This window comes from Protopterus annectens, chromosome 5.part0 (genome assembly GCF_019279795.1).
Source record: "Protopterus annectens isolate FY-2018-M chromosome 5.part0, PAN1.0, whole genome shotgun sequence".
NCBI classification, from domain to species: domain Eukaryota; kingdom Metazoa; phylum Chordata; order Ceratodontiformes; family Protopteridae; genus Protopterus; species Protopterus annectens.
The window spans coordinates 1,853,364,323-1,853,388,929 of record NC_056735.1 but is presented as its reverse complement, the minus strand read 5'-3'; the positions used below and the strand labels follow the sequence as shown (position 1 = coordinate 1,853,388,929).

General features: G+C 36.0%; 1 protein-coding gene across 1 annotated transcript in view; it reads left to right on the top strand.

Annotated features, from left to right (window-relative positions):
* Positions 1-3,990: 3,990 nt before the first annotated feature.
* The window catches only part of FAM124A (family with sequence similarity 124 member A), a 1,272,948-nt gene continuing 1,252,331 nt past the window's right edge, over positions 3,991-24,607 (top strand). Inside the window, exon 1 of the mRNA XM_044071681.1 lies at positions 3,991-4,312. Coding sequence (XP_043927616.1) covers positions 4,251-4,312 — 62 coding nt within the window. The 5' untranslated portion in view covers positions 3,991-4,250. The remainder of the gene's footprint in view (positions 4,313-24,607) is intronic.

The window sequence follows — 24,607 nt, the reverse complement described above, 5'->3', positions numbered from 1 at the left end:
TTCAGTGAATTTAGTTTTGAACACATCATAGCATGTACTGGTGGGCCTCTCAACTCTTTCTGATTTTTATGGACATTCCCTGATTTGGGCTCACAGCTTTACTCTGTCCCTCCTGATTTTTTTTTTTTTTTTTTTTTTGTGAAAAGGTGATGAATCGCAGACATCCATTATAATTACAGGCATCTGTTCACTGCTTATAGCATGGAAATATGCACCGGCATCAGTAATAAACGATAGTCCATTTATTGAAAGATAAAACATTAAAACAACAAAAATTCCATAAAAAGTTAAGCGCTTTCATCTCCTCCTTCTTAGACTTCATCAAAACTATCAATTATGTTTCAAACAGCTTTTTAAAAAGCATTTTGAAAATGCATAAGCCTATCAGAGACTACAATTCATTAATAGTCAATTAACTTTTTAAAGTGCTCAGTGCATAAAATACCTTGGCAAATACAATTCAATGACCTAACTATAGTCCTTTTTATTCATAGTTACTTATTTATATACCCACACCCCCTAATAAATATGTATTCTAACAAATATATTCTAAAAAATGTATATTCCAAAAAATGGATGAGAAATATGTGTCCAAAATCTCTAATAATCAAAACATTAAAATGCTGGCAGTGGATGCATAAAAAATATATATCACAAAAATTCAACTCTTTAACTATTATTTTCTAAAATAGGTTTGATAGAAATACTATCATTAATTCCTGGGTATACGGAAGCATTTAATCTAATCTGACATCTAGCTTCTCGATCACCCAGTTTCTTTTTTATGTTTCCCCCTCTTATATTGGGTTGAATGCATTCTAAAATGCCAAAATTAAAAGTATCACAACCACTACTAGCTTCTATATGTCTCGATAAAGCATTTTTTACATCTTTATTCCTCATACAATAGTAATGGTCGTATATTCCATTTCTAAGGCATCGATCGGTTTTGCCCACATAAAAACAAGACATTGGTTGAAACCGGTGTATAATAAGGTAACCCACATTGTAATTGATTCCTGGGATTTTTTGGAGGCTTGAAACTGGACTAGTTAGTCCTGACATGTTTTTGGTCACAATAGACGTAGTTGACCTATTTTCAAGTATACCCCAAGAAGAGGGGTTGGAAAGGTTCAATAATAGTATTGACAAATACAGTAATTTAGGTTGGGATAAAATTTCTCTGATACTGGAATTTATGGAATTGGTATTATCTTACAATTTTATATTCTTCGAAGGGGAATATTATAGACAAAGTAAAGGTGTGGCAATGGGTGCGGCGTGTGCCCCCATTTTTGCCAGTTTATTTCTGCTGGATTGGGAAACAGAATATATACTGGAAACAGAGTGGAGAGAGAACATTACTTGTTATTTAAGGTTTTTGGATGACATATTTATGATTTGGAGGGGAAGTGAGAGTAAACTACATGAATTTAAAGAATATTTGAACAATTCATGTGAATATTTAAAGTTTACATTCAACATGGACCAGAGATCCATATCATATTTAGACACACTTATAAGTGTGGAGAATGGTAAATTTAAGTCCAGAATCTATAGAAAGAACATGTTTAGTAACTCCTACCTACAATTTATAAGTTGTCACCCTAACAGCCAAAAATGCAGTATTATAAAAGGGCAGTTTATTAGGGCTGCCAGGATGACCTCCGATTATACAGATTTGATTAGAGAATTAGAGGTGATAGGCAATATGTTTAAAGACCGTGGGTACCCCCCCCCCCATATATGATTAAGGATATTAAAGAATATGTTATAAAAGAATGGGGTGTAAAATACAAACCTATTTTAGGTACTGGTATGATTAAAGAGTTGGGTGATATTACAAATAAAATGAGTATGAATACTATAAACTATTTGAGGGCATGCATATTGGAATATGCACCCCATATACAAGATATAAAAAGAATCATATAAAATAATTGGAATATCTTGAAAACTGATAATAATGTTTACAAACTTGTAGGACAAAAACCTTTGTTTGTCTCCAAGAATGGCAGAAATTTAAAATGTGTATTACAAAGGAAAATTAAGGAAAAAGAAGGTAATCGGAAAGGAACCATTAAGTGTGGTGTATGTAATTAGTGCAATTTCATTATTAAGGCACCCTCTTTAATATTGGGGAATATTAATAGGACAGAAGTGTTTTTTTAGAAAGGTAATTGCAAGACATCTCATATAGTATATTTAGCCAAATGCACAAAATGCCCTTGTTTTTATGTGGGCAAAACCGTTCGATGCCTTAGAAATAGAATATATGACCATTGCTATTGTATGAGGAAAAAAGATGTAAAAAATGCTTTTTCGAGACATATAGAAGCTAGTAGTGGTTGTGATACTTTTAATTTTGGCATTTTAGAATGCATTCAACCCAATATAAGAGGGGGAAACATAAAAAAGAAACTGAGTGATCGAGAAGCTAGATGTCAGATTAGATTAAATGCTTCTGTATACCCAGGAATTAATGATAGTATTTCTATCAAACCTATTTTAGAAAATAATAGTTAAAGAGTTGAATTTTTGTGATATGTATTTTTTTTATGCATCCACTGCCAGCATTTTAATGTTTTGATTATTAGAGATTTTAGACACATATTTCTCATCCATTTTTTGGAATATACATTTTTTGGACTATATTTATTAGAATACATGTTTATTATGGGGTATAGGTATATAAATAAGTAACTATGAATAAAAAGGACTATAGTTAGGTCATTGAATTGTATTTGCCAAGGTATTTTATGCACTGAGCACTTTAAAAAGTTAATTGACTATTAATGAATTGTAGTCTCTGATAGGCTTATGCATTTTCAAAATGCTTTTTAAAAAGCTGTTTGGAACATAATTGATAGTTCTGATGAAGTCTAAGAAGGAGTAGATGAAAGCGCTTAACTTTTTATGGAATTTTTGTTGTTTTAACGTTTTATCTTTCAATAAATGGACTATAGTTTATTACTGGTGCCGGTGCATATTTCCATGCTATAAGCAGTGAACAGATATCGTTTGTGATTTTTTACTTGTTGACTGTTCCTGGTATGATTTGTTTCATAATTACAGGCATCTTTTACTCCAGAAATTGCATTCTAATTCATATTCTTGTGTTTGGTCAGCTTTCTAAGTTAATAATGAAAATATTTAAATGTGTACCTATTTTGGGGACTTTGTCAAAGACATAGGTCTCAAGCCCTTGGTGGTAGAACCAGGAGAGAAGGAAAATCAAAGCAAGATTTTAAACATACTGATATGATATACTTTTAAAAAGTTGCTTGAATAACACATTTTGTATTACTGTGTGCTTTCTGAAGTATATGACGTCTGAAACTCAAATGTCTGTCATGCAGTCCTCAAGGATTTGCTAGAAAACTATAAAATTTTATGCGGAACAGACCAAAATATGCAGCAAAATCATGCACATTCTGCGAAATCAGAGAGGTATGGTCATTGCTAATTTTGAGTTTTGTCCCTGATTCTGGAGATAGAAGGTTGACAGCTATGGCAGATGGTGATGAGCATATTAGATCTAGATGGTGATGAGCAATGAGCTTATTATATCTTGGGATCCCCTTGGGATATCCACGAGCATAATCCATTGCTGTTTGGCATTATTTTCCTGACTTTTCTCTACATTTTGACGTAAGGCTCAGACACAAATAAAAAAAAATCAAACTCAAAAGGCCAGACATAGAAATGACGTTTTAAATATTTGCTAACATTTTCTTAGGAAGGTGCTTGCATGAAGAACATAGTATATGCCTGCTGCATACAGAAATGTGAACACATTTTAATTTTCCTAGTTTTCTGTCATGCAGTTAACAGTTACGATACAAATACATATTGGGACCCTGGCTGCAGCAGCAAACGGGAAATATGATCATGAAAACTGAGATATCTGGCATAACATTTATGTGTTCCCGGCCGAACGTCGTGCGTTCCTGTTTTACTGCTATCAACTCTCATTTTTTGCAGTTAGGAGACTCCTATGTCACTGTAGTGTGTACAGCCCGAAGACAGGTGATGGAGGAGGCGGGATCAGACTGTGGCGACAGTCTGTCTGTCAGAGGAGGGGAGGGTAGCACCCCCTGAACTTGGTGTTGGGCTGATGCGGTACTACAAGTTGAAATGTTTAAGTTGGCAGGGAGATGAAAACTGTTACTTCTGTTCACATTTGTGAAGGCACTGAGGTAGGTAGCCGCTGAAGAAACAAAAACGAAACAGCGGCAACCGGCAGGGACATGGAAAAGAAAACCAACACCACTGAGGATGACTGTGTGGATTCGGGAGCCGAAACAGGGGGGTAAGTGCCGAACTGCCGGCTGTGTTCCATGAAGGGGGCGGGATGTCCGTGGCAGGAGGCTGGAGATGCTGAGAGGCGCACACGTGTGTGTGTGTGTGTGTTTGGGGGTGGGGGATACAGGGTTTAATAGCACAGAAACAGAGTTGTACAATTTGTTTACTTTCTTTGAAAGTATGTGTTAAGTGTTAGGAAGTTGCTATTGGAAATATTTTCCATTTTAAAACCAGGCTTAGAAGTGTAATTTTGCTTGAGTGTGTGTGTGTGTGTGTGTGAGAGAGAGAGACAACACAATGTTAAGTAAATATGCATATAATTTATTTCAAGTTGTTATTTGCGCAGGTGAGTATCATTTGTGTAACGCTAATCGTTCAGAGTATGACACCCACACCTATTACAGTTCCAGAGTAGGGTCGATAACTAGTACGTTTGATTTTGTGGTGCTGTTTGATAATGGGAATCCTTACATGGCAGGAGTATGTCTGCCTACATTATCCCTCCACTGTTTTGTCCTTGTGGCAGATTGTACTGGCTTATTATGTTTAGAACAGGGTAACAGAAACCAGTTTGAGAAGATAGAGCACGCGCTTTGAGGTGCGTCCTGTTAGCAGTTACTGTCCTTTCTTTGACAGGAAGGCATTTCTATTCACTTGTTGCTCACCCCGATGTCATTATTATTATTATGGAAATCTCTTCTTCTGTAGTCCAGGGTGGAACCGTTAGGCCGATCGTTCGTTAATTGTATTTCCGCTGGAGAAGTGAAGAGTTGAAAACACTCAGCAGAGCTTTTGAGTCGGAATGTTTCAGCTCCGACCGAGTCTTGATGATTTTTGTTTTCTTTATTGTATTTGATAAGGATGTTTGTTCATGGCGTCATGTACTTGTTTTACGGGATTTGTAAATAGCTCAAATGTTCTTTCATTGTGATCATTTAAGTGGGTCAGGAATTAAAAAACATACTAAGTAAGAAAATGTGAAAGAGAGAATCTTAGAAAGGGGCCAGATTAAGGAAACTTCCTGAAAATGAGACTGTTTAAAAGTCCAGTTTCAGTGGACAGCATCTTTGTTCAAGGCGGCAGTTGTCTACACAGATGTTAATATAAATTGACTTTTAAACAAACAGGTCAAAGTAGTGCCAATGTGACAGTTCAGTGTTTGTCTTTATTTTCTGCTGTTCAGAATTTCATATTTCGGAAGATAATAAATCTGTCTGGGGTCATTTTGAGGTGTGGTAAGCATACTCTAGCAACCTAAAGAAAAACTGATAGCTATTATTTATGTAGTGAAGACATGCCTTTAGTACCATTTGCAGTGTGTTTGTGGATGTGTGATAATGGTTAATGTCAGTGCACAAGCTTTGTAGGAAGGACTTCAGCAGATTGAAAACATAATGCGCTGGTAAATGGCTTTAGGCACTAGTGAACATTGTGGTTGCTAGGGGCCCCCAACCACAGCAAGTTGACTTATTTTGATAATTTGTAACCATACATCTCAACTTTTCAGATTTTCAAAGAATGTCCAGATTTTTGCCTCAAAATTTCTGTTTGTTCCTCAAAAAAATTGGGGTTTTCTTGCAAATCACTGGGATTATCAGAGGAATATAATCACTAAATAATGTCATATATTTGAGTTTCAGAGTTCATGTTCTTTTAAAAATGTATTTTAGCACAAACCCTTTTATTCTATCAAGTTTCTAAGTTCATAAGGGCTTCTTCTTTCGGCTGCTCCCGTTAGGGGTCGCCACAGCAGATCAACTGTTTCCATTTCTTCCTGTCCTCTGCATCTTGCTCTGTCACACCAACCACCTGCATGTCCTCTCTCACCACATCCATAAACCTTATCTTAGGCCTCCCTCTTTTCATGTTACCTGGCAGCTTCATCCTTAGCATCTTTTTCCCAATATACTCTGCATCTCTCCTTAGCACATGTCCAAACCAACGTAATCTTGCCTCTCTGGCTTTGTCTCCAAACCTTCCAACCTGGGCTGACCCTCTAATAAACTTATTCCTAATCCTGTCCATCCTCGTTACACCCAGTGCAAATCTTAACATCTTCAGCTCTGCCATGTCCAGCTCTGACTCCTGTCTTTTTGTCAGTGCCACTGTCTCCAACCCATATAACATAGCTGGTCTCACTACCATTTTGTAGACCTTCCCTTTCACTCTTACTGGTACTCGTCTGTCACAAATCACTCCTGACACTCTTCTCCACCCACTCCATCCTGCCTGTACTCTCTTCTTCACCTCTCTTCCACACTCACCATTACTCTGAACTGTTGATCCCAAGTACTTAAACTCATCCACCTTCGCCACCTCTACTCCCTGCATCCTCACCATTCCTCTATCCTCCCTCTCATTCACACACATATATTCTGCCTTAGTACTGCTGACTTTCATTCCTCTTCTCTCTAGAGCATATCTCCACCTCTCTGGAGTCTACTCCACCTGTTCCCTACTCTCACTACAGATCACAATGTCATCTGCAAATGTCATTGTCCACGGGGACTCCTGTCTGATCTCGTCTGTCAACCTGTCCATCACCATTGCAAATAAGAAAGGGCTCAGAGCTGATCCTTGATGTAATCCCACCTCTACCTTATACACATCCGTCACTCCCACCGCAGACCTCACCACTGTCACACTACCCTCGTACATATCCTGTGCCACTCTTACATACTTCTCTGACACTCCCGACTTCCTCATACAATACCACAACTCTTCTCTAGGCACTCTGTCTTATGCTTTCTCTAAATCCACAAAGACACAATGCAACTCCTTTTGACCTTCTCTGTACTTCTCTATCAACACTCTCAGAGCAAACATCGCATCTGTAGTGCTCTTTCCTGGCATGAAACCATACTGCTGATCATTAATCATCACCTTCCTTCTTAACCTAGCTTCCACTACTGTTTCCCTTAACTTCATGCTGTGACTGATCAGTTTAATCTCTCTGTAGTTACTACAGCTCTGCACATCACCCTTATTCTTAAAAATCGGTACCAAAACACTTCTTCTCCATTCCTCAGGCATCCTCTCACTTTCCAAGATTTCATTAAACAATCTAGTTAAAAACACTGCCATTTCACCTAAAGACCTCCATGCTTCCACAGGTATGTCATCTGGACCAACAGCCTTTCCATTCTTCATCCTCTTCATAGCTGTCCTTACTTCTTCCTTGCTAATCCACTGCACTTCATGATTCACTATCCGCACATCATCCAACCTTCTCTCCCTCTCATTCTCTTCATTCATCAACCCCTCAAAGTACTCTTTCCATCTGCTCAACACACTCTCCTCGCTTGTGAGTATGTTTCCCTCATTATCCTTTATCACTCTTACCTGCTGCACATCTTTACTAGCATGGTCCCTCTGTCTAGCCAATTGGTACAGGTCCTTTTTTTCCCTCCTTAGTGTCCAACCTTTTATACAACTCTTCATACACCTTATCCTTAGCCTTCGCCACCTCTGTCTTTGCCATGCACCTCATCTCCTTATACTCTTGTCTACTTTCTTCATCTCTTTGACAATCCCACTTCTTCTTCGCCAACCTCTTTCTCTGTATACTCTTCTGTACTTCTTCATTCCACCACCAGGTCTCCTTGTCCTCCTTCCTCTTTCCAGATGTCACATCAAGCACCTTTCTAGCCATCTCTCTTATTAGCTCTGCTTTAGTTACCCACCTATTCGGTAACTCTTCACTGCCACCCAGTGCCTGTCTTAACTCTTCCCTGAACATTACCTCACAATTACCCTTTTTCAACTTCCACCATTTGATCCTTGGTGCTGAGAGCAATGTTTTAAAATCTGTCCCTCTCTTTTGGCTTTTGTCCCCCATTATGTCAGGATTTTTCCAGATTTCTTGGGCTAAGAAGTTGAGGGGTATGTTTGTAACATACTTGTCAAACCAACAAAAGCTACTACATCAGTCTTGTGTAATAAACTACATGTGTAATAATAACTTGTATTTATATTTCCTTTAAAATTCAAAAAGATTTCTGCCTGTAGTAACAGTGTTTTGTCAAGTAAAAGACTTCACAATTTCATGAAATGTTTTACCACTGACATAGTGCTCTTGATTTCGTTAAATCTTGCTGGTGGACATTCTCTTCACTCAAACTAACATCATGGCCAGCCAACTTTATGCTCCTGCAATACCCGTAGCTGCAGGGTGCCCCTTAATCATCCTTGACTGTATGGTGGCCCCACAAAACCTCCTGCTGGTTGGGGGAAAATGAGGTGGAAAAAATATATAAATTTTCTGATTGAGCTTTTTATCCAAAATGGGGTTGTGATATAACCCTTTTAGGATAAAGCTTGTAATCAGTGAATGAACTTGAGCAAGGTAAGTGCTAGAGATGAGCAGCCCAAAGTGGCAAGTCTGTGTTTACCTTGGATTGCTTTCCTGTCTTCAGGGATGCCTTTTATTTTATTATTTCAGGGAGTCTTATAAATACTGGCAGAACACCAGATACTGTAACTCTCACAGTCTTTGCTTAAGAATCTGGGCAAAGCCACACACAATATCAGAATAAAGCCTCAAAATCAGGTACACTTTTTAAATATTACTGCAATTCACTTAAAAAAGCTTATAGAAAAACACATTTTGCATCAACATGCATTTTTTGGACAACATGAAGTACACAACTCTGATGTTGGGATTTATTGACTGTAATCCTGAATGATTTACCAAAATATGAAACTTTGTGAGGGACAGAGTAAAATCCATGAGACAAAAGCAGGTACATTCTGTGAAATCGGGGACAATGACAGGTATACATTACTCCTCAGTAAGGTAAATAAAATTGAGTTACCTCTGCTGTTTGATGACTACTAAGCAGTCACTGATCCGTTGGGGCATTTCAGGTGCTGAACGGTGTATTGCTATTTGCAGAAAAAATTGCAAAACTGTGGTTATGCATGTGTGTGTGTGTGTGTGTGTGTTTGTTTGTGTATTGCAGTGTAACTGTAACAAGTTGGCTATAATTTATTTCCCTTTCTAGCAAAAACATAATCAGCATTACCATTAAATTGTGTGTTTGTGGGAGTGGGGGGACATGGTTGCAGTGCATTTAACATCTATCCATATTTTCTTTCACTTACAATTACAAATATAGACCTTACACATGATAAGTGGCTATCTTTTGTGATTTGGTAGGAAGAGGATGTTTGTGAAAGCAACTATCCACTGTGACTAGCACTGCCACAGCACAGTGCTTTGCTCAGGTTGAGTTCTTCTCTGTTTTTTTTGCTGTGGAGTCTACATATCCATGCTGTGTCTGTATGTGCATCCATTCATGAGCTGTGGTTAACCCTAACATCTCAGAAACATATGTGTGTGTGTGTGTGTGTAAAAAATTGCTGAATTTTATCAATGCACACACACAATAATGCTGGGCACTTACATAACTCTTCTGTGTGTAGTGATTAAAAATGCAGTTAACGAATAATTATATTTTCAGAGTAAGGCATAAAATGTATAACAGTAAATTCAGACACTTTGAGGTTCTAGGAGTCTGATGAATCCACACTCCACAATGGATAAATGGATTTTGACATGGACTTAATGTAGTCTTTACCCTCAACCACATCCATTCTAAAACCAACCCTGCATAGATGTGTCTAGAAGGTTGCCAAAGGTTGTGTGTGGGGGGTGGGGTGGGGTGAGGATTGTGTGTTAATTACTTTTTTAATTCTCATCACTATCAAACCTTAGAGATATACACAAGAGGTCATTATACCTTTTGCTGGGGACGATGTCGCTGTTTCTTTTACTTTTCTCACAGAAGTCAGAAAGAAATTTACTATAGCTTGTGCAGGGGCAGTGTACTGTATGTTATCAACAAAGTGGAATGCATTACTGTAGTCATTATTTTTTTTCCACTTTCATCACAGTCTCACACCAGGCACATATAGTAATGATTGCTTTTGGGAGAGAAGGTATGAGGAATGAGAATGTGTGCTACACACACACACGTGTGTGTGTGTGTGTGTGTGTATGTATATATATATATATATATATATATATATATATATATATATACACACACACACACACACACACACACACGTACATACACATGAAAGCAGTCACTTAAAATACATGACCATGGCCAGCCATCTGAACTTTTGCTTTCACCAACATCAGAGGAGTACACAAGCAGTGACTCTTTTTTTTTGGGGGGGGGGGTAGGGAGGCAGGCAGTATTTCCAGACAGGATTTGAGTGTCCTTACACAAGCAGTGTGGTGGTGCAGCAGTTAGCATTGTTGCCTCACAGCAAGAGGTTCTCCAGTTCAATTCTTGGCTGGGGTGCCTTCTGTGTGGAGTCTGCATGTCCTCCCTGCATTCATGTGGGTTTTCTCGAGGTGCTCCGGTTTCCTACCATATTCCAACAACTTGCACGTGGAACATTTCACCCCAGGCCTCTGTTGAAAATGGGCTCTGTCCCAGTTGGACTTTCCTGGTAAACAAATGTTAAAAAATAGTTGTATTGGAAGTTTATTGTGAGCTACTGTTTTGCCAGCTTTGAACATTAAGCCTTTGGCACAACTTATATCTTTCTTGAAAGAAGAAAAATAAGATTGAAATTCTTTTCTGACTCATGATATTTTTTCTGGCCACCATTGGATTAAAAGGTTGGGAAAATGTTCTAAAATGCATCTCAGAGCATCTATAACCCTTTGGCTTCTGGGGACCCTAGCTTAATTGAGTTATTTCCTAAACAGGTGTTACTGTGTTGTTTTGGTCAGTAAAGGTGTGTCAGAAGGATGCAAGTAAAATTAAAGTTTAACAGCAACAGTGTATTTCTTTCCTTAATCATAGTTTTTATTCAAGCATTCGTTGGAGTTGTGTAAAAAGAAAGAAAAAAAATAAAATGCATTTCTGAGCATATAGAAAATCATGACTTATTGAAAAAGATGAAGAGTAAGGTGAAATGTGAAAAAGTGGAAAAAAAGTAATGTGCATAATGTGGAGAGCTGGGGGGGGGGGGTTAGGCAGTGCTTAGAGCACCATTTCACTTAAGTAAAGCCCTGTACATAACGTTGTTGTAGCGAATCATTGCTGCAGTTAAATTCCAGTAACTGTGAATGTACGTCTGTGAGATGGGCCAGCAAAGTGTGGTACATAGGCGTCTCAGAATGAAAGAGCACTGTAGCTACAGTTCAGTCTATGTATGCTACCTTTAAAACACTGAAGCATAAACTAAAAGGTTGCTTAGGATGGGTGGCAGTGACAGGAGGCCCTGCTGGGTGTCCCCAAAATTCTAACACTGGCTCTGAATGCACTTTGGTTGTGGTGGCAGTCTAAAGAGATTTTGAACAGAGCCAGTAACTGCAGAAAGTGCTTATTTATTGACTGAGTGGTCAGTTGTCTTACATTGTTATAATAGGAGGGAACAGCACCCTGCAGGGTCTTCATACAATTACTGGAATGTTTTGTGTGGAATTTATACACTGACCTGCCAGTTTTTGTAAGTTTGGACTCTGAATTGGCAGTTCAGCAGATACAAATGAATTGTCACAGTTTTACTGCAATGGAGAAATGGAAAAAAAACCCTGCGTATTTGTCTATCCAAGCATTCCTATTTTCTCTGAGATTGTGCTCAAAGGGTAAGAAGCCCCCCCCCCCACCACACACACACACACACACACACACACACACACACACCAATGGTCAGGGCCTTTTTTTTAGTTATAGTTGTATTAGCTTTGTCAGCTTAATTAAGTTATCTTTTGTTTCAAGAATTAGTTTCCAGTATGACTGGCACTGGTATTAAGAGTCCAGTACAACTGATATGTTTTCGTGAGTGGTTCAAAAAAAACGTTCAAAACATTCAAGTAAAGGAGAAAGATTCAGTGAAGAGTCTGTCAGTAGAATTAAGTGAGGTAGAGAGTATATGTGCAGAGGCAGAGAAATTGTAAATCAAGTGATTTACTTCTGATAGGAGAAAGAGGAAAGAAAGTGAAAATAGTGTATATTTAGTTAGAAGATTAAGTAAGAAATAGTGCGATAAATTAAGCAATGAAACCATCATTTTTACATGCTCCACCATTAAAACAAATGCCATTGTCATTACAGTATAAATATAATTATCTTCTATGTGCCTGTGAGATTAACACAGAGTACAGTTTTGTTTAACACATTTTCTCTAAACAACTATTTCTTTAGTAACAGTGCTGCTCACTGTAAAGGAAAATGTATAAGATCTTGTCTCAATTACTAATCACAAATTCATATTGTTACTTTAGTATTAAGGGTGATGCAGGTGCAGAGCCACGTATCTATCAGGTGTTGCTTTAGTTGGCATTTAAAGTGTTTCAGGTTAGTCTTTTCTTAAGTGGAGTTGGATGGTATTCCAGCTGTTAACAATGCGGTGTGAATACAGGGAGTGTCCTGTATTGTAGTTAGGTTTAACTAACAAAATTAATAATTTGTCAGTGGAGATTAGAAGCCTCTTAGTAGTGTAAGGCTGAATGATGGAGAGACGAGATGGAATTTTTCAGAGTTATGCAGTAGTTTGAAGGTTGTAATTAATTGTGAGTACAGTAGAGAATTATTTAAAGCCACTTTAGTTGTTTTCGAGAGAGAGAGTCAGGGATGTGATATGTATTGTTGGTTGGTTGTTTTTGAATTTAGCTACTTTATCATGGCACTGTTCTAGTTTGGCTGACAGAGAGGAGTTAAGATTGGTTAGGATAGGAGAGGTATGTGATATGGTGGGAAATAGAACGGAAGTGGCAATGTTTTGTCTGTCGGAGTCAGTGAGGTAGTGTTTTACTCTATAGAGGCAGCCTAGCTTTTGGTGTGTCTTTATGGTTTGCTGAAGGTAGAGATCGAATTTCAGGTGGTCGTCTATAATCACACCTAGGAGTTTGATGACACTGGTCTTGTTGGATGACCATAAAGAGCTCTTGGGGGGACAGTAGTGTATGTCTATATGTGTGTGTGTGTGTGTGTGTGTGTGTGTGTGTGTGTGTGTGTGTGTGTGTGTGTGTGTGTGTATATATATATATATATATATATATATATATATATATATATATATATGGGTTCACTTAAGATGATTGAGTTTCCGAAATCTCGAAACTCATATGGTGGAGACCATATGATAGAGTTTTCAGAAACTCGAACATCTGAAGGGGGGGGGGGTTAAATACATTTTGTGAATACCTTAAGTGAGGGATTCTGCAGGGGGGCAAGCCCTCTGTACCCCTGCTACTTAAATATACGAACTCCGAGATTGTGCTACAGCAGGGAACAGGAAAATTTCCCATTCTGCAGTGTCTGCAGAAGTGCGGAACGGGAGATTTCCCTTTTCCTCACTGTAGCACTATCTCGGAGTTAGTATATTTAAGTAGGGGGTGTGGGGGTGTGCACAAACGTCTGTAAATGTGTTTTTTTTTTTTTTTTTTTTTTTTTTTTATGTTCACTTCTGATGTTCGAGTTTCTGAAAACTCGAACATATGGTCTCGATCATATGAGTTTCACGATTTCGAAAACTCAATCATCTGAAGTGAATCAAAAAAAAAAAAAATATATATATATATATATATATATATGTACATACTTCAGGAGGAGTTGTGAGTTGTCAAGCCAAGTTTCTATGGAGGAGAAGGATTTCTGGCTTAGTTTTTGGAGCATGTGTAGTGTTCTTAGGGTGGAGTCATTAGCAAATTGTACTATGGTAGTCTCTTTGGCTCCTGTGTTTTGGTCATTGACAAAGAAGTTAAACAGTAGGGGTGATCTGTGTTTCGCCTTCAAGGCAATCTCAGATCCTGCCCTACTAGAGATGCTCCATATCTGTAAGTCTAACTCCTCACGTATTACTCACTTGAAAGGCCTGAATCTAATATGCAACATCAACACAACCCTGCTGGAGAGACAGGTTTGTCTCCCAGAGGCTGCACCATCTCTGGAATAGACTTCCCATACATGTCAAACAGAGCACCTTGCTGACCCTCATCAAGCGCAAGCTTGATGAGTGGATGGGACACCACAAATTTGTACCTGTGGTGACAGGTGCTGACTGAGGTTTCTTTTTGGGAATAAACTCTTGGCTAGGCTTGTAAGGACCCCAGGACCATTATTCTAGTAATCTCCTATGATCCTATGAACAGTAATGGATGGAGCCTTGTGGGACTCTAGCTGTAGGAAGGAAAAAGGAGAAATTATGTTGTCATTTCACTACTTGTGTCCTTGTTAGTGAGGTAGCAAAGAAACCAGTTAAGTGAGGAGGGTGGTAGCCCATAGGAAGAAACTTTAGTTTTGAGAATTTGACAGACTGAGTTGAATGCCTTGGATAGATCCAGAAATAGAGTTGATGTTAGAAGACCTGAATTTCTATTGTGATTTATTATATCTGTGAACCATAGAAGGGCAGTGGTTGTATTGTGATTAGGTCTGAAACCATGCTGAGAGGGAGAGAGGAGGTTATGAGAAGCAGTATGTGTGCGTTTGTGGTGTGTGTGTGTGTGTGTAAATACACACACACACACACACACACACACACACACTAAGTTGAGACTGTATATATCTTTCCAAGATTTTGGATAAGGCCGGAAGAATGATAGTTGCTCTGTAGCTTGTGAGCTTGATTGATGAGATGCCTTAATAGAGGGGTTTGCATAGGATTTTTTCATTAAAGTGGGGACATAGTTTTGTTGAATCTATCGGACAAGCAAAACTAACAGAAAACCCAAAAAGAACACGTAACTCCTAGTTTAAACCACAAACAGTATCTTTAATACAAAAGATAAGCACTTTCGTCTTATTCCAATATACAAGACTTCATCAGTTAAAAAACATTGTGTAAAAACACTCCATTATATGACTTAAAGTGAGTCACATGATTGCCAAGCCCCCTCAAACTAAGTTTAAATCTTTAAGGCACTCTAGCCTGTTTGTGTTATTAAAACTTCATTGGAAACACTTTCTGTGTAAATCTTTACAAATATAAACTTTTCACCATTTAAATATTTAACATTAATACAGAAAATACATACTTAATGTCTAAAAATTACTTAAAAGCAAACATATTTACATTCATCTGGAATATGCTTTTAATTTCAGAAGATAGGCAGTCGATGTGTACTGCAACCATAATATACCCATTGAAGCTGTTTTAGCCGAGGTGCTATGGTCTTATGTCTGCTGTGCTTTCTTTGGAAGTTTTTAATAAATTGATTTGGAGTTGAAGCCTGTACATGTTTTTTTCTATATACTGTAACCATACCTGGAGCAATTTCTATCTTTTTGCATTAGTTGGGGATATCATGCCATGTATTACTTTCATCATGTTGGGGTCTAATAACAAGTTGTACTTGAAGAATATAAATCCATAGAAATGAAGAACATTCTTGTCAAACTCATCTCTTTTTTTATTTAAGAACATTTCTTTTAGATTGTCCAGCACCTTTCTCAAAGTTTCATCGTGTTTTATTTCACTTCTATCTCCACATACATCTCTAAAGTTATTTGGACTTCTGATCTTTATATTGGTGCATCGTATGCTGAAAAGTTTCAGCTGTAGAGCTGTCCCTTGATATCAGTCCATTATTTCTAGTCAAACCTATATCCATAGAAAAAGTTGTTATGCTCCTGCTTCTAGGGTGAAGTTCACATTGGCGATATCCGTATCTCATGTCTAATTCACTGAACACCTTTACACCATGTATTTCACTCATGTCATATACTGCAGGTGCAAGGTGTCCATCCATGTAGATTACTCTATTGGCAACTTTCTTATTGGTGAAGATCCTGACTTCACCTCAACTGTTAGGCTTTGGAGACGGTACTATGCATGAAACTTTTACCTCAACTCAGGCTTTGGTGAGGTTACTGTGGACGAAGGCAGTAGTGTGGGGCCTAATACTTCAAACTCTTCTTCAACTTTTTTATTTTTTGTTTGAAAGTAAAAAGACCTGTGAGGCAGTGTTACGGAAGCCACTTTGGGATGTATATGTGGCTTAACTTGATTGTTCTTTAGTTTTCCAGTACTATCAGATATAGTATTATTTTAGTGTTATTTTTAACAGTTTTTCTGTTTGAGACATTCCTATTGTCATTTTTATTTGCACTGTTTTAACATCTGTACGACAGCAGATGACTTAACTCTGGGGTTTATTGCTGCCTTCTCTTTATATTCCTTCCTATCATAGTAACTACTCACTGTCATTGCTGCTATATCTCATTGTGTACAGCTCTAGGTTTAATTATTGCTGCTGTTGTTGTTACTTGCTAAGTTTCTGTTTTACTTGTTGTCTTTAAAACATCTTAAATCATTCTTAAGCCTACTTTAAGTGATTTCTGAATGTTCACATTCATTCTTATTGTCTGATTTTTTCATACTTCTGATATTTTTAAGTTTATGTGCCTTGTGGGCCATGTTGTGTCCAAAAAGGGTCTTCTGACCAGTGCACCTACCTGTTTAATAAATGTAATAAATAAATAACAATAAAATAAAATAACTCAGTAAATGTGTTCCCTTGCATTTGAGACAGTGAAAAAAAAGAGCTGCAGTGGCTTTTTGTCCCACTTTTATTTCTGCATTGAAACAGCCATTTATTTTTATTGATTGTGTTGATATGCATGCATACATTGTGATATTTTATTTTTTATCCCTTATTAACCAGGTTAGTCCTACTAGGTTAGTAGCCTTTTTTTAGAGGAGACCCAATGTGGTATTTATACTACTAGGGAAAATTGACCAGGGCATCAGGGAACTTCCTCTACTCTTTGCAGTACAGGGAAGTGTTTTGTTGTTACCCTTCTGCTTCTGTTCTAGGCACAGAAGTGGCCTTGAGAAACAGTGTGGGAAATGGTGAGTATATGAGGATTGAGCGACCAACATTTCTCTTCAGATATAACAGATTCCGAAGAGATGAATCACCAGGAGTGGTCAGAAATGGTAGAGGCTGAGAAGGTAACTGACCCTTTGCAGAGTGGGTTTGTAAGTGGCGTGGATAAAGAAAAGGCAGCCGATCCTTCAGAGAAAGAGTTTAGAAGAAAAGAAATAGAAGAGATAGATGATGAGGAGAAGGGAAAGGTAGTTGAACCTTCCCAAAAACGCAGAGGATATCTTTCAGCAAAAATTGTTTGAAGAAGTTAGTGAGAGCCAAGATTAGTGTATTATAAAAACCCTCTAGTCGGGAGGGCTGTGGGATGTTTTACTGTAGGATTTGTTGGTACAGAGTGAACCAAAGCATGAGAGAGCAGTGTTGTAGGGTGATATTATGGACAAATTACAAGAAGAGTAGGTGGAAGAAGTAGTAAAGAAGAAAAAGAAATCATATGCAGAGAACGTGAAAGAGAAAGGAAGGAATAAAAATAATGGAATCTAGAAAAAAGAAATATATAGTAAGAATCAATAGCAAAGAAAAACAGGAACTGGACAGGTATGATATCTGGGATAACATCATAACACCCTTGGGCATTTTTCCACAAGAGGTAAGAGCATTTGAATAATGAATATATTAATAAAGACACATTTTGTGACATTTTGTTTGAATTGGGACAATATATGGAAAAGTATTTGGAACAGCATAAGAAAATGAAAAACTGTAACCTATGGAATCTGTGTGTTTCAAGTGTTTAATAGAGGAACAAAAAAAGAAAATATATGTTCAGTTCTGAACTGAAATGGAGAAAGAATATCTTAAGACTGTGTGTAAAGAAGTGATGGACATTGTAAAACTGTATAATAGAGGTTTATGGACTGGGTGTGAAAATTCAGTGTTGTGTTAAAAATGGAAAAGGATAAAATTATACATAGTGTAAGTATGATAAATGAAGATGGAAACAAAGGTACATTGAAATATTGGGGTAATAAAAAGCCTTCCACAAAAAAGTGATAATTTAATTAATAAGTGTAACAAAACTAAATGTTTTATTTGTGACAATGTAGGTCATGATGTAAAAAATGTGAATTGAAATGTTTTAAATGTGAAAAAACAGGGCATTTATGGATGGATTGCAAAGAAAATAAGAAGGAAGTAATTAAAGAAATAGAGATTGAGCAAGACATAGAATAAAAAGAAGAAAGTACAAGAAGAAGAGCAAAATCAACAAATAATGGTAGTAAATATTGAGACAGATGAAAGATTGTGCCCAACATAGTTTCAACTTCTTAGTATTACAAGTCATTAATGTGAACAAATGGGATGGAGATATTATAGGAACTATTGAGATGCATGAATTAAGATGGATACTTAGGCTCAGAGCCCACATTAAACCTGGACTAAACACTATAGTCAATATTCGGCCTGCTTTAACAGGATCTTGTTGATGTCATTAATATTATTCGTTTTACCCATTTAGTATGACCTTATTTATATTTCTTACCTACCTGTTTTGCTTGGTCAAATTTGGCTTTTTGGCTCTTTAGCTTTGTGACACCTGCCATGTCGAATAAGCCAAGATTATTAATATCAACGTTGGTTTTTCATCCATTTTGAGTCCTTTGATTTGACACCAGTGTCTCATATATTTTTATTTCTATCACTACTGGATATTTCCAGTTTGTTTAGTGATACTTTTTGTCACTTTCTTTGACACCTTATGATGTTAGACCAAAGGCCATATTCCTATATTCTTATATTGTCTCAAAACTTTTCATGATATGTTTTACATCATCCCCTGGGCTTAATCAACCCGTTTTTCAGCTATGATTGTTTAACCATACATTTATTGATTCCCATGATGGCCTATAGATATTATTATTACATATATTGATTGTGTATTTTCATGTTTGTTTTTATGTCATTTAAGGTCTACACACATGATCTTTATATGAATAGTAAGTTATCATATGTTATTTGCTGCTAATTATGATATTTACTTGGTTTTAGATAATTGTCAGTTTCAGTTTAATCTTCACATTCATAGGGACATCTTGTCATATTCTATGATGTTGGATTTATGAATACATTTACATAATTTAATCTGCAAGTCCTTTTTCATGCTATTTACCTTCATTTGTTTGAATGGGCACATACCATTTTTTCATACAAAGCACTAACACCCCTAGTGCTTTATGGTTTTATTTTATTTCATTTTATTTTATTTCAGCAAGGACTGATATATGGGCATGTATTGGGGTTCTCAGTCAGTATCGTCCTTGTCTTTCATGTCTCTTATGTTATTTTTTCACTGTATTGACTTTAAATATATTTTATTTGTTTTGTTTTTCATTATCAATATGTATAACATGGAAACCATAATGATCATTGATTACACGGTTCTAAAATGTACTATTCGGCTGTTATCTTGGGGTGAACCTGAGAAACTGAAATTTGATGCGGCTGTTTGTCTAAATGAACCGTTCACCTTGAAAAGGACTTTTTTATGTGTGATACCTTTAAATTTGCTTAATTATCTTTTAATTGCTTAATTGAGAATTTTTGTCAATGTATAAAAGTAAGTGATATTCTTGATGTTATTATAACCTGATGAAGCGCACCTTAGTGTGCGTGAAAGCGCTCGTTTCTTCATTAAATTCTACATTTTTATTCCATGGTGGTTCGTTGCAGTTTTTGTTTTTCTAAAAGAGAAAAGGAAAGATGTCAGAAATAAATGAAGAAGAAGGAGAAGCAGTGAATTAGAAAGTAGTAATAGGAAGAAAAAACACAATTGTAAAAGGAAAAAGGCAGGAAAAGGAAAATTCATAGGTGTATGAAAGAAAACAAAAAGGTAAAGGATAACAAGAAGGGAGATGAAAAATGAAATAATAAATCAGAAGAGATTTGAGAGTACTAGCAATAAATGTAAATACTATAAAAATGTAACATGAAGAGTAGGTATATTAGAATGGTGTGCAACACTGGATATGGATGTGATTATCCTAGAAGACATAAACATATCAACAGAAGAGACCTCACAAACAGAAAATTTATGGAGGGTGAGATCATTTGGAATATAGGAAAAGAAACATGTTCAGGTATAGGAATACTGTATAAGGATTCAATAAAACATTTGGCACATTATGTTGGTAGTGATGGGTAGAATAACAGTAGTAGATTTGAGATGGAAAGGTCATGTTTATAGGATTATAGCATTGCACGAATATGTTTCAATAGAAGAAAGAGAGGGTATAATTAATACATTTTTAAATTATGTAAGTGTGGATATGATTTAATATTAGTGAGTCATTTCGTTTGTGATCTGAACAAAAGAAGACATGTTTGGGGATGTAAAAACAATGTTAGAAGTGATTAGGAGTAGAAAATTATATATTTGAGATAACAAACAGCGGACATATAAAAGTAATCTAAGAAATGAGACAGATTGTTGTATAATTTCTGAAAGTTTAAAGATAATGCAGAAGGGGCAAAAGAGACAAGGTTTTCAGACCATTTGGCCATATGGATAAACGTACAAGGAAGAAATGGATATGTAAGGATAGTTAAAAGAATTAAAAAAGTCAATGAGGGAGAGTTAAATGAAGAAGGGGTAAAGATGATAAAACAACTGTGAAAAAAACATGTGAGAATAAGAGTATTTTATAAAAATTGGACGTTATGTGGATAAGATAAATATAAAAATAAAATGTTATTTAGAATGGAAAGGCAAGAAAGTAAAATAGGGAAAGATGGAATATAAAATAACTAAGTAAAAAACATTGGAGAGGTGGCATGGAATAAGAAAGGCTGTTTTAAAAGAGAGAAGGAAATATATGAAATGAACCAAGAGAAGATTAGAAAAAAATAAACAAAGGTATTTTTACAAGGAAAAAAGGAAGAAGTAGGACCATATTTGAGTAGGAAAGTAAAAGAAAATAAAAGGACAATAAGAAAAGTAAGAAATGACTGTAAAAGAAACAAGGACCGTTACTGCAGGAAAAACACCAATAAATGCTGTAGAAACATGATTAATTAAAATGCTACAGCCAGTCATTCCTATTGCAAAATTATTAGCTGGTTCCTATTTATTCTTTTTTATTTTTAAGTGCTTTTCTAATGTATATCATATCAGTAGGTGTAGAAATTTTGTATCCCTCACATACGTACTTTATATAAATGCATTTAAGTGCACTTTGTAGTTCTATAATGGTTTCTTTAAATTGCTGTAGCATTTTAATTAATGATGTTTTTGTATTGGTTCAACTTTTCTGTATATGGAGTAGGTTTTAATTGATGAAGTTCTGTTTTATTGAGTATAGGAATGAAAGTGTTCAAGTTACTACAGCAGTTTGTGGTGTTTTTCCTACAGCAATGGTCCTTGTTTCTTTTGGAGTGGTTATACTTTGGCTCTGGTTACTTTTGTCAGAAATAAAAAATGAGAAATTGTTACAACACAACAGGAAGTAATGAATATATTAAAAGAATATATAGAAAATATTTTTAAATAATGTAATAGAAAAGGGAAACAAAAATGGAAAGTAAAAAACAAAACAAAAAAAAGAACACGATAATAAAGCATTAGAAAAAGAAATAGTGGAAGAACTGAATACGATGCTGCTGTGTCTTTCGGCTTTTCCCGGTTAGGGGTCGGCACAGCGAAACCGTGGTCCGCTAATGATTGGTAGTTGATTTTTACGTGCCGAGTTACCAGCCCTGATGCACAACCTTCAACGAAGTTACGCCCATTCACGCATGTCTCCACGCAGAAGACGCTCTAGCTAAGAATCGAACCGGACAGTGTCTTAGTGAGGCGACAACACTATTGCAGCACCACGATAAAGTTAGCAAATGTTGAATTGGCTACAGGACCAGATGGCACAGAATATCACATTTATAAAAATATGTCAGAATGGCAAAAAAAAGTATTTTTGGAAGTGTTAAATGAATGGTTTAAGTATGCATTGGAGTAATGAAATTCATATGGAAAAAGGGAGAAAAGCAGGCATAAGGAATTGGGAGATGACCGATAGTACTTAATAATACTGACTATAAGATTTTTATGAAATAATATAAAATTAGACTGGAAGATAAATAAAATAAAATATTAGAAGATACAGTATTTGGTAGAAAGCACACATGGAAGTTAAGAATTATTAATGATAGTAAGAGAAATGGTGGATGATATTATAAACAGGGAAAAGAAAGTAGTATTAATGGCAGATGATTTGAATAAAGCTTCCAACAAGATACAACATGAAATTTTAAGGGACATAATGAAATAATACAACATAAGTGATAGATGCAAAAGATATTTTATATAGTGTATGAAAAAAACAAAGTAAAAGTTGTAGTGAACAGGTGGCTGAGTCAGGAAGTAGAGATAAAAAGTAGTATAAAACAAGACTGTGCAGTGAGTAGAATTTTATTTACATTAATTACGAATGCAGTTGCTAGTAAAATGCTTACAGTTCTAAAAGTAGCAGACTACAAGACATCAGAAGGAATTAGAGTACCATTCATTTTCTCATATGCAGATAATGCAATATTAGTGACAAGGAATAAAGAATGGATTAAGGAAGTCATTAAGTACCTAAGTGCATATTTGGAGGCTAGATATGAGTATAAGTAAAAAAAGAGAAAAAGGTTAGGAGAAGAAGGCAGAGTACCATTCATTTTCTCATATGCAGATAATGCAATATTAGTGACAAAGAATAAAGAATGGATTAAGGAAGTCATTAAGTACCTAAGTGTATATTTGGAGGCTAGGTATGAGTATAAGTAAAAAAAGAGAAAAAGGTTAGGAGAAGAAGGCAAGACAGAGAATATTCAGCTCAACAGGAAAGAAGTAAAATTATTAGGTATAACATCTGGGAATGAAATGGTGAAAAAAACAACGGGAAGAAATAACTAAATTCAGAAATATATGTGCATTCTGGAGAACGTATAAAATATCATACAGAAAGAAGGTGTATTTAGTAAATGTGGGGCTAGTGAGTAAAATTACATGCTTAGCAAATGTGTTTATGATCTCAATAAAGTATGAAAAAGAAATAATGACAATTGTGTTCTCATGCGTATGGGGGTCAAGGTTGAATCCAGTGAAAAGAGGAGTTTTGTATACCAGAGAAGAAGGAGGGGTGAGCTTAATAAACCCATTGGTTTATGCAGCATCATTAAATTTATATAAAGGGTTATGATGGATAAAAGAAGAAAGTGTATCACGTATATGTAGAATAATGAATGAAAAATATAAAAAACATGATGTATGTTGAGCAAAGGTAAAAGAGAAAAAAAGGAATGGAAGGTGAAATGAGTATTAAGACAAAATAATATTGTGGAAAATAATGATAAGGGAGACAGAGCAAAATAGAAAATTATGGTTCATAGGTTCATATGGTATTTAAAGATAATGAATAACTGTTATTGTGTCTACCCATGGAAAAATATTGAGAAAAAAATTAAAGTGATAAAAGGTAGAACAGTATGGTGGAGAAAGTATGTAGAATGTAAAGATTTTTATGGAGAACATCAATAAAAAATTGGCAGTAAAAGCAAATATGCCATACAAAATAACAGAGGAAAGATGTAATTGCTGCGGAGAAGCTGAAACAACAGAACATGTGTTTTAAAAACGTAATAGGATAAAGAAATTATGGGAAAAATATGTGAAAAGAATATATTGGAAGGAATTACAGAAGTGGAGTATATAAATATGGACGTGTTGGAATATGGATATTACAAAGGGAAAGGAAGGGAAGAAGTAAAGAAAATTGAAAGAAAATGTTTTACGTTATATGGACATTATGGAATGAATGACTGAATGTGATCAAGTGTAGTGGGAAAATTATATTGGCAGAAATATTAAAAAAGATAAGATTTTGATTATTGGAAAAGGAGTGAGGATCATAAAATGAATGCATAAGAAAAATGTACAGTTATATGAAGCCACGTAAATGATGAAAAATGATTATAGAAATTGTAAATAATTGTAAATATCTATTATGTAAATAATGTAAACATTATAGATAATGCATTTAATAAAGTACCCATAGTCTTTGATAGGTGTCACGTGATCTTTTACATCCACCTGAACTGCCACCAAATCAAGCAGATGAGGTCTTGGTTTAATATCTCATCCAAAGGAGGGCATACTCAGGAGTGCAGCATCCCACTTATGCTAAACTACAGTGTCAGCAATCAGTCTACCTGGCATGGGAAAAGAATCCACAGCCTTCTGCATCAAAGGTGAGTGTGCTACTTGTTGCACCATTGACACTATATTTTACTTCAGTTCTGGGTGCTGTCACAACTTGTTGATGAAGTCTTTCTCTGATGTAAATATTACAGAGCTTTTGCATTGTCTCTGCCTTTTGTATTTTTGTTTCCTGTCTTCTTTACACTGCGGTTCTTGTTTGAGGTGTAGATTCTAGAAATGCCTTCCTTGTCATAGGCCTCCATTTCAGT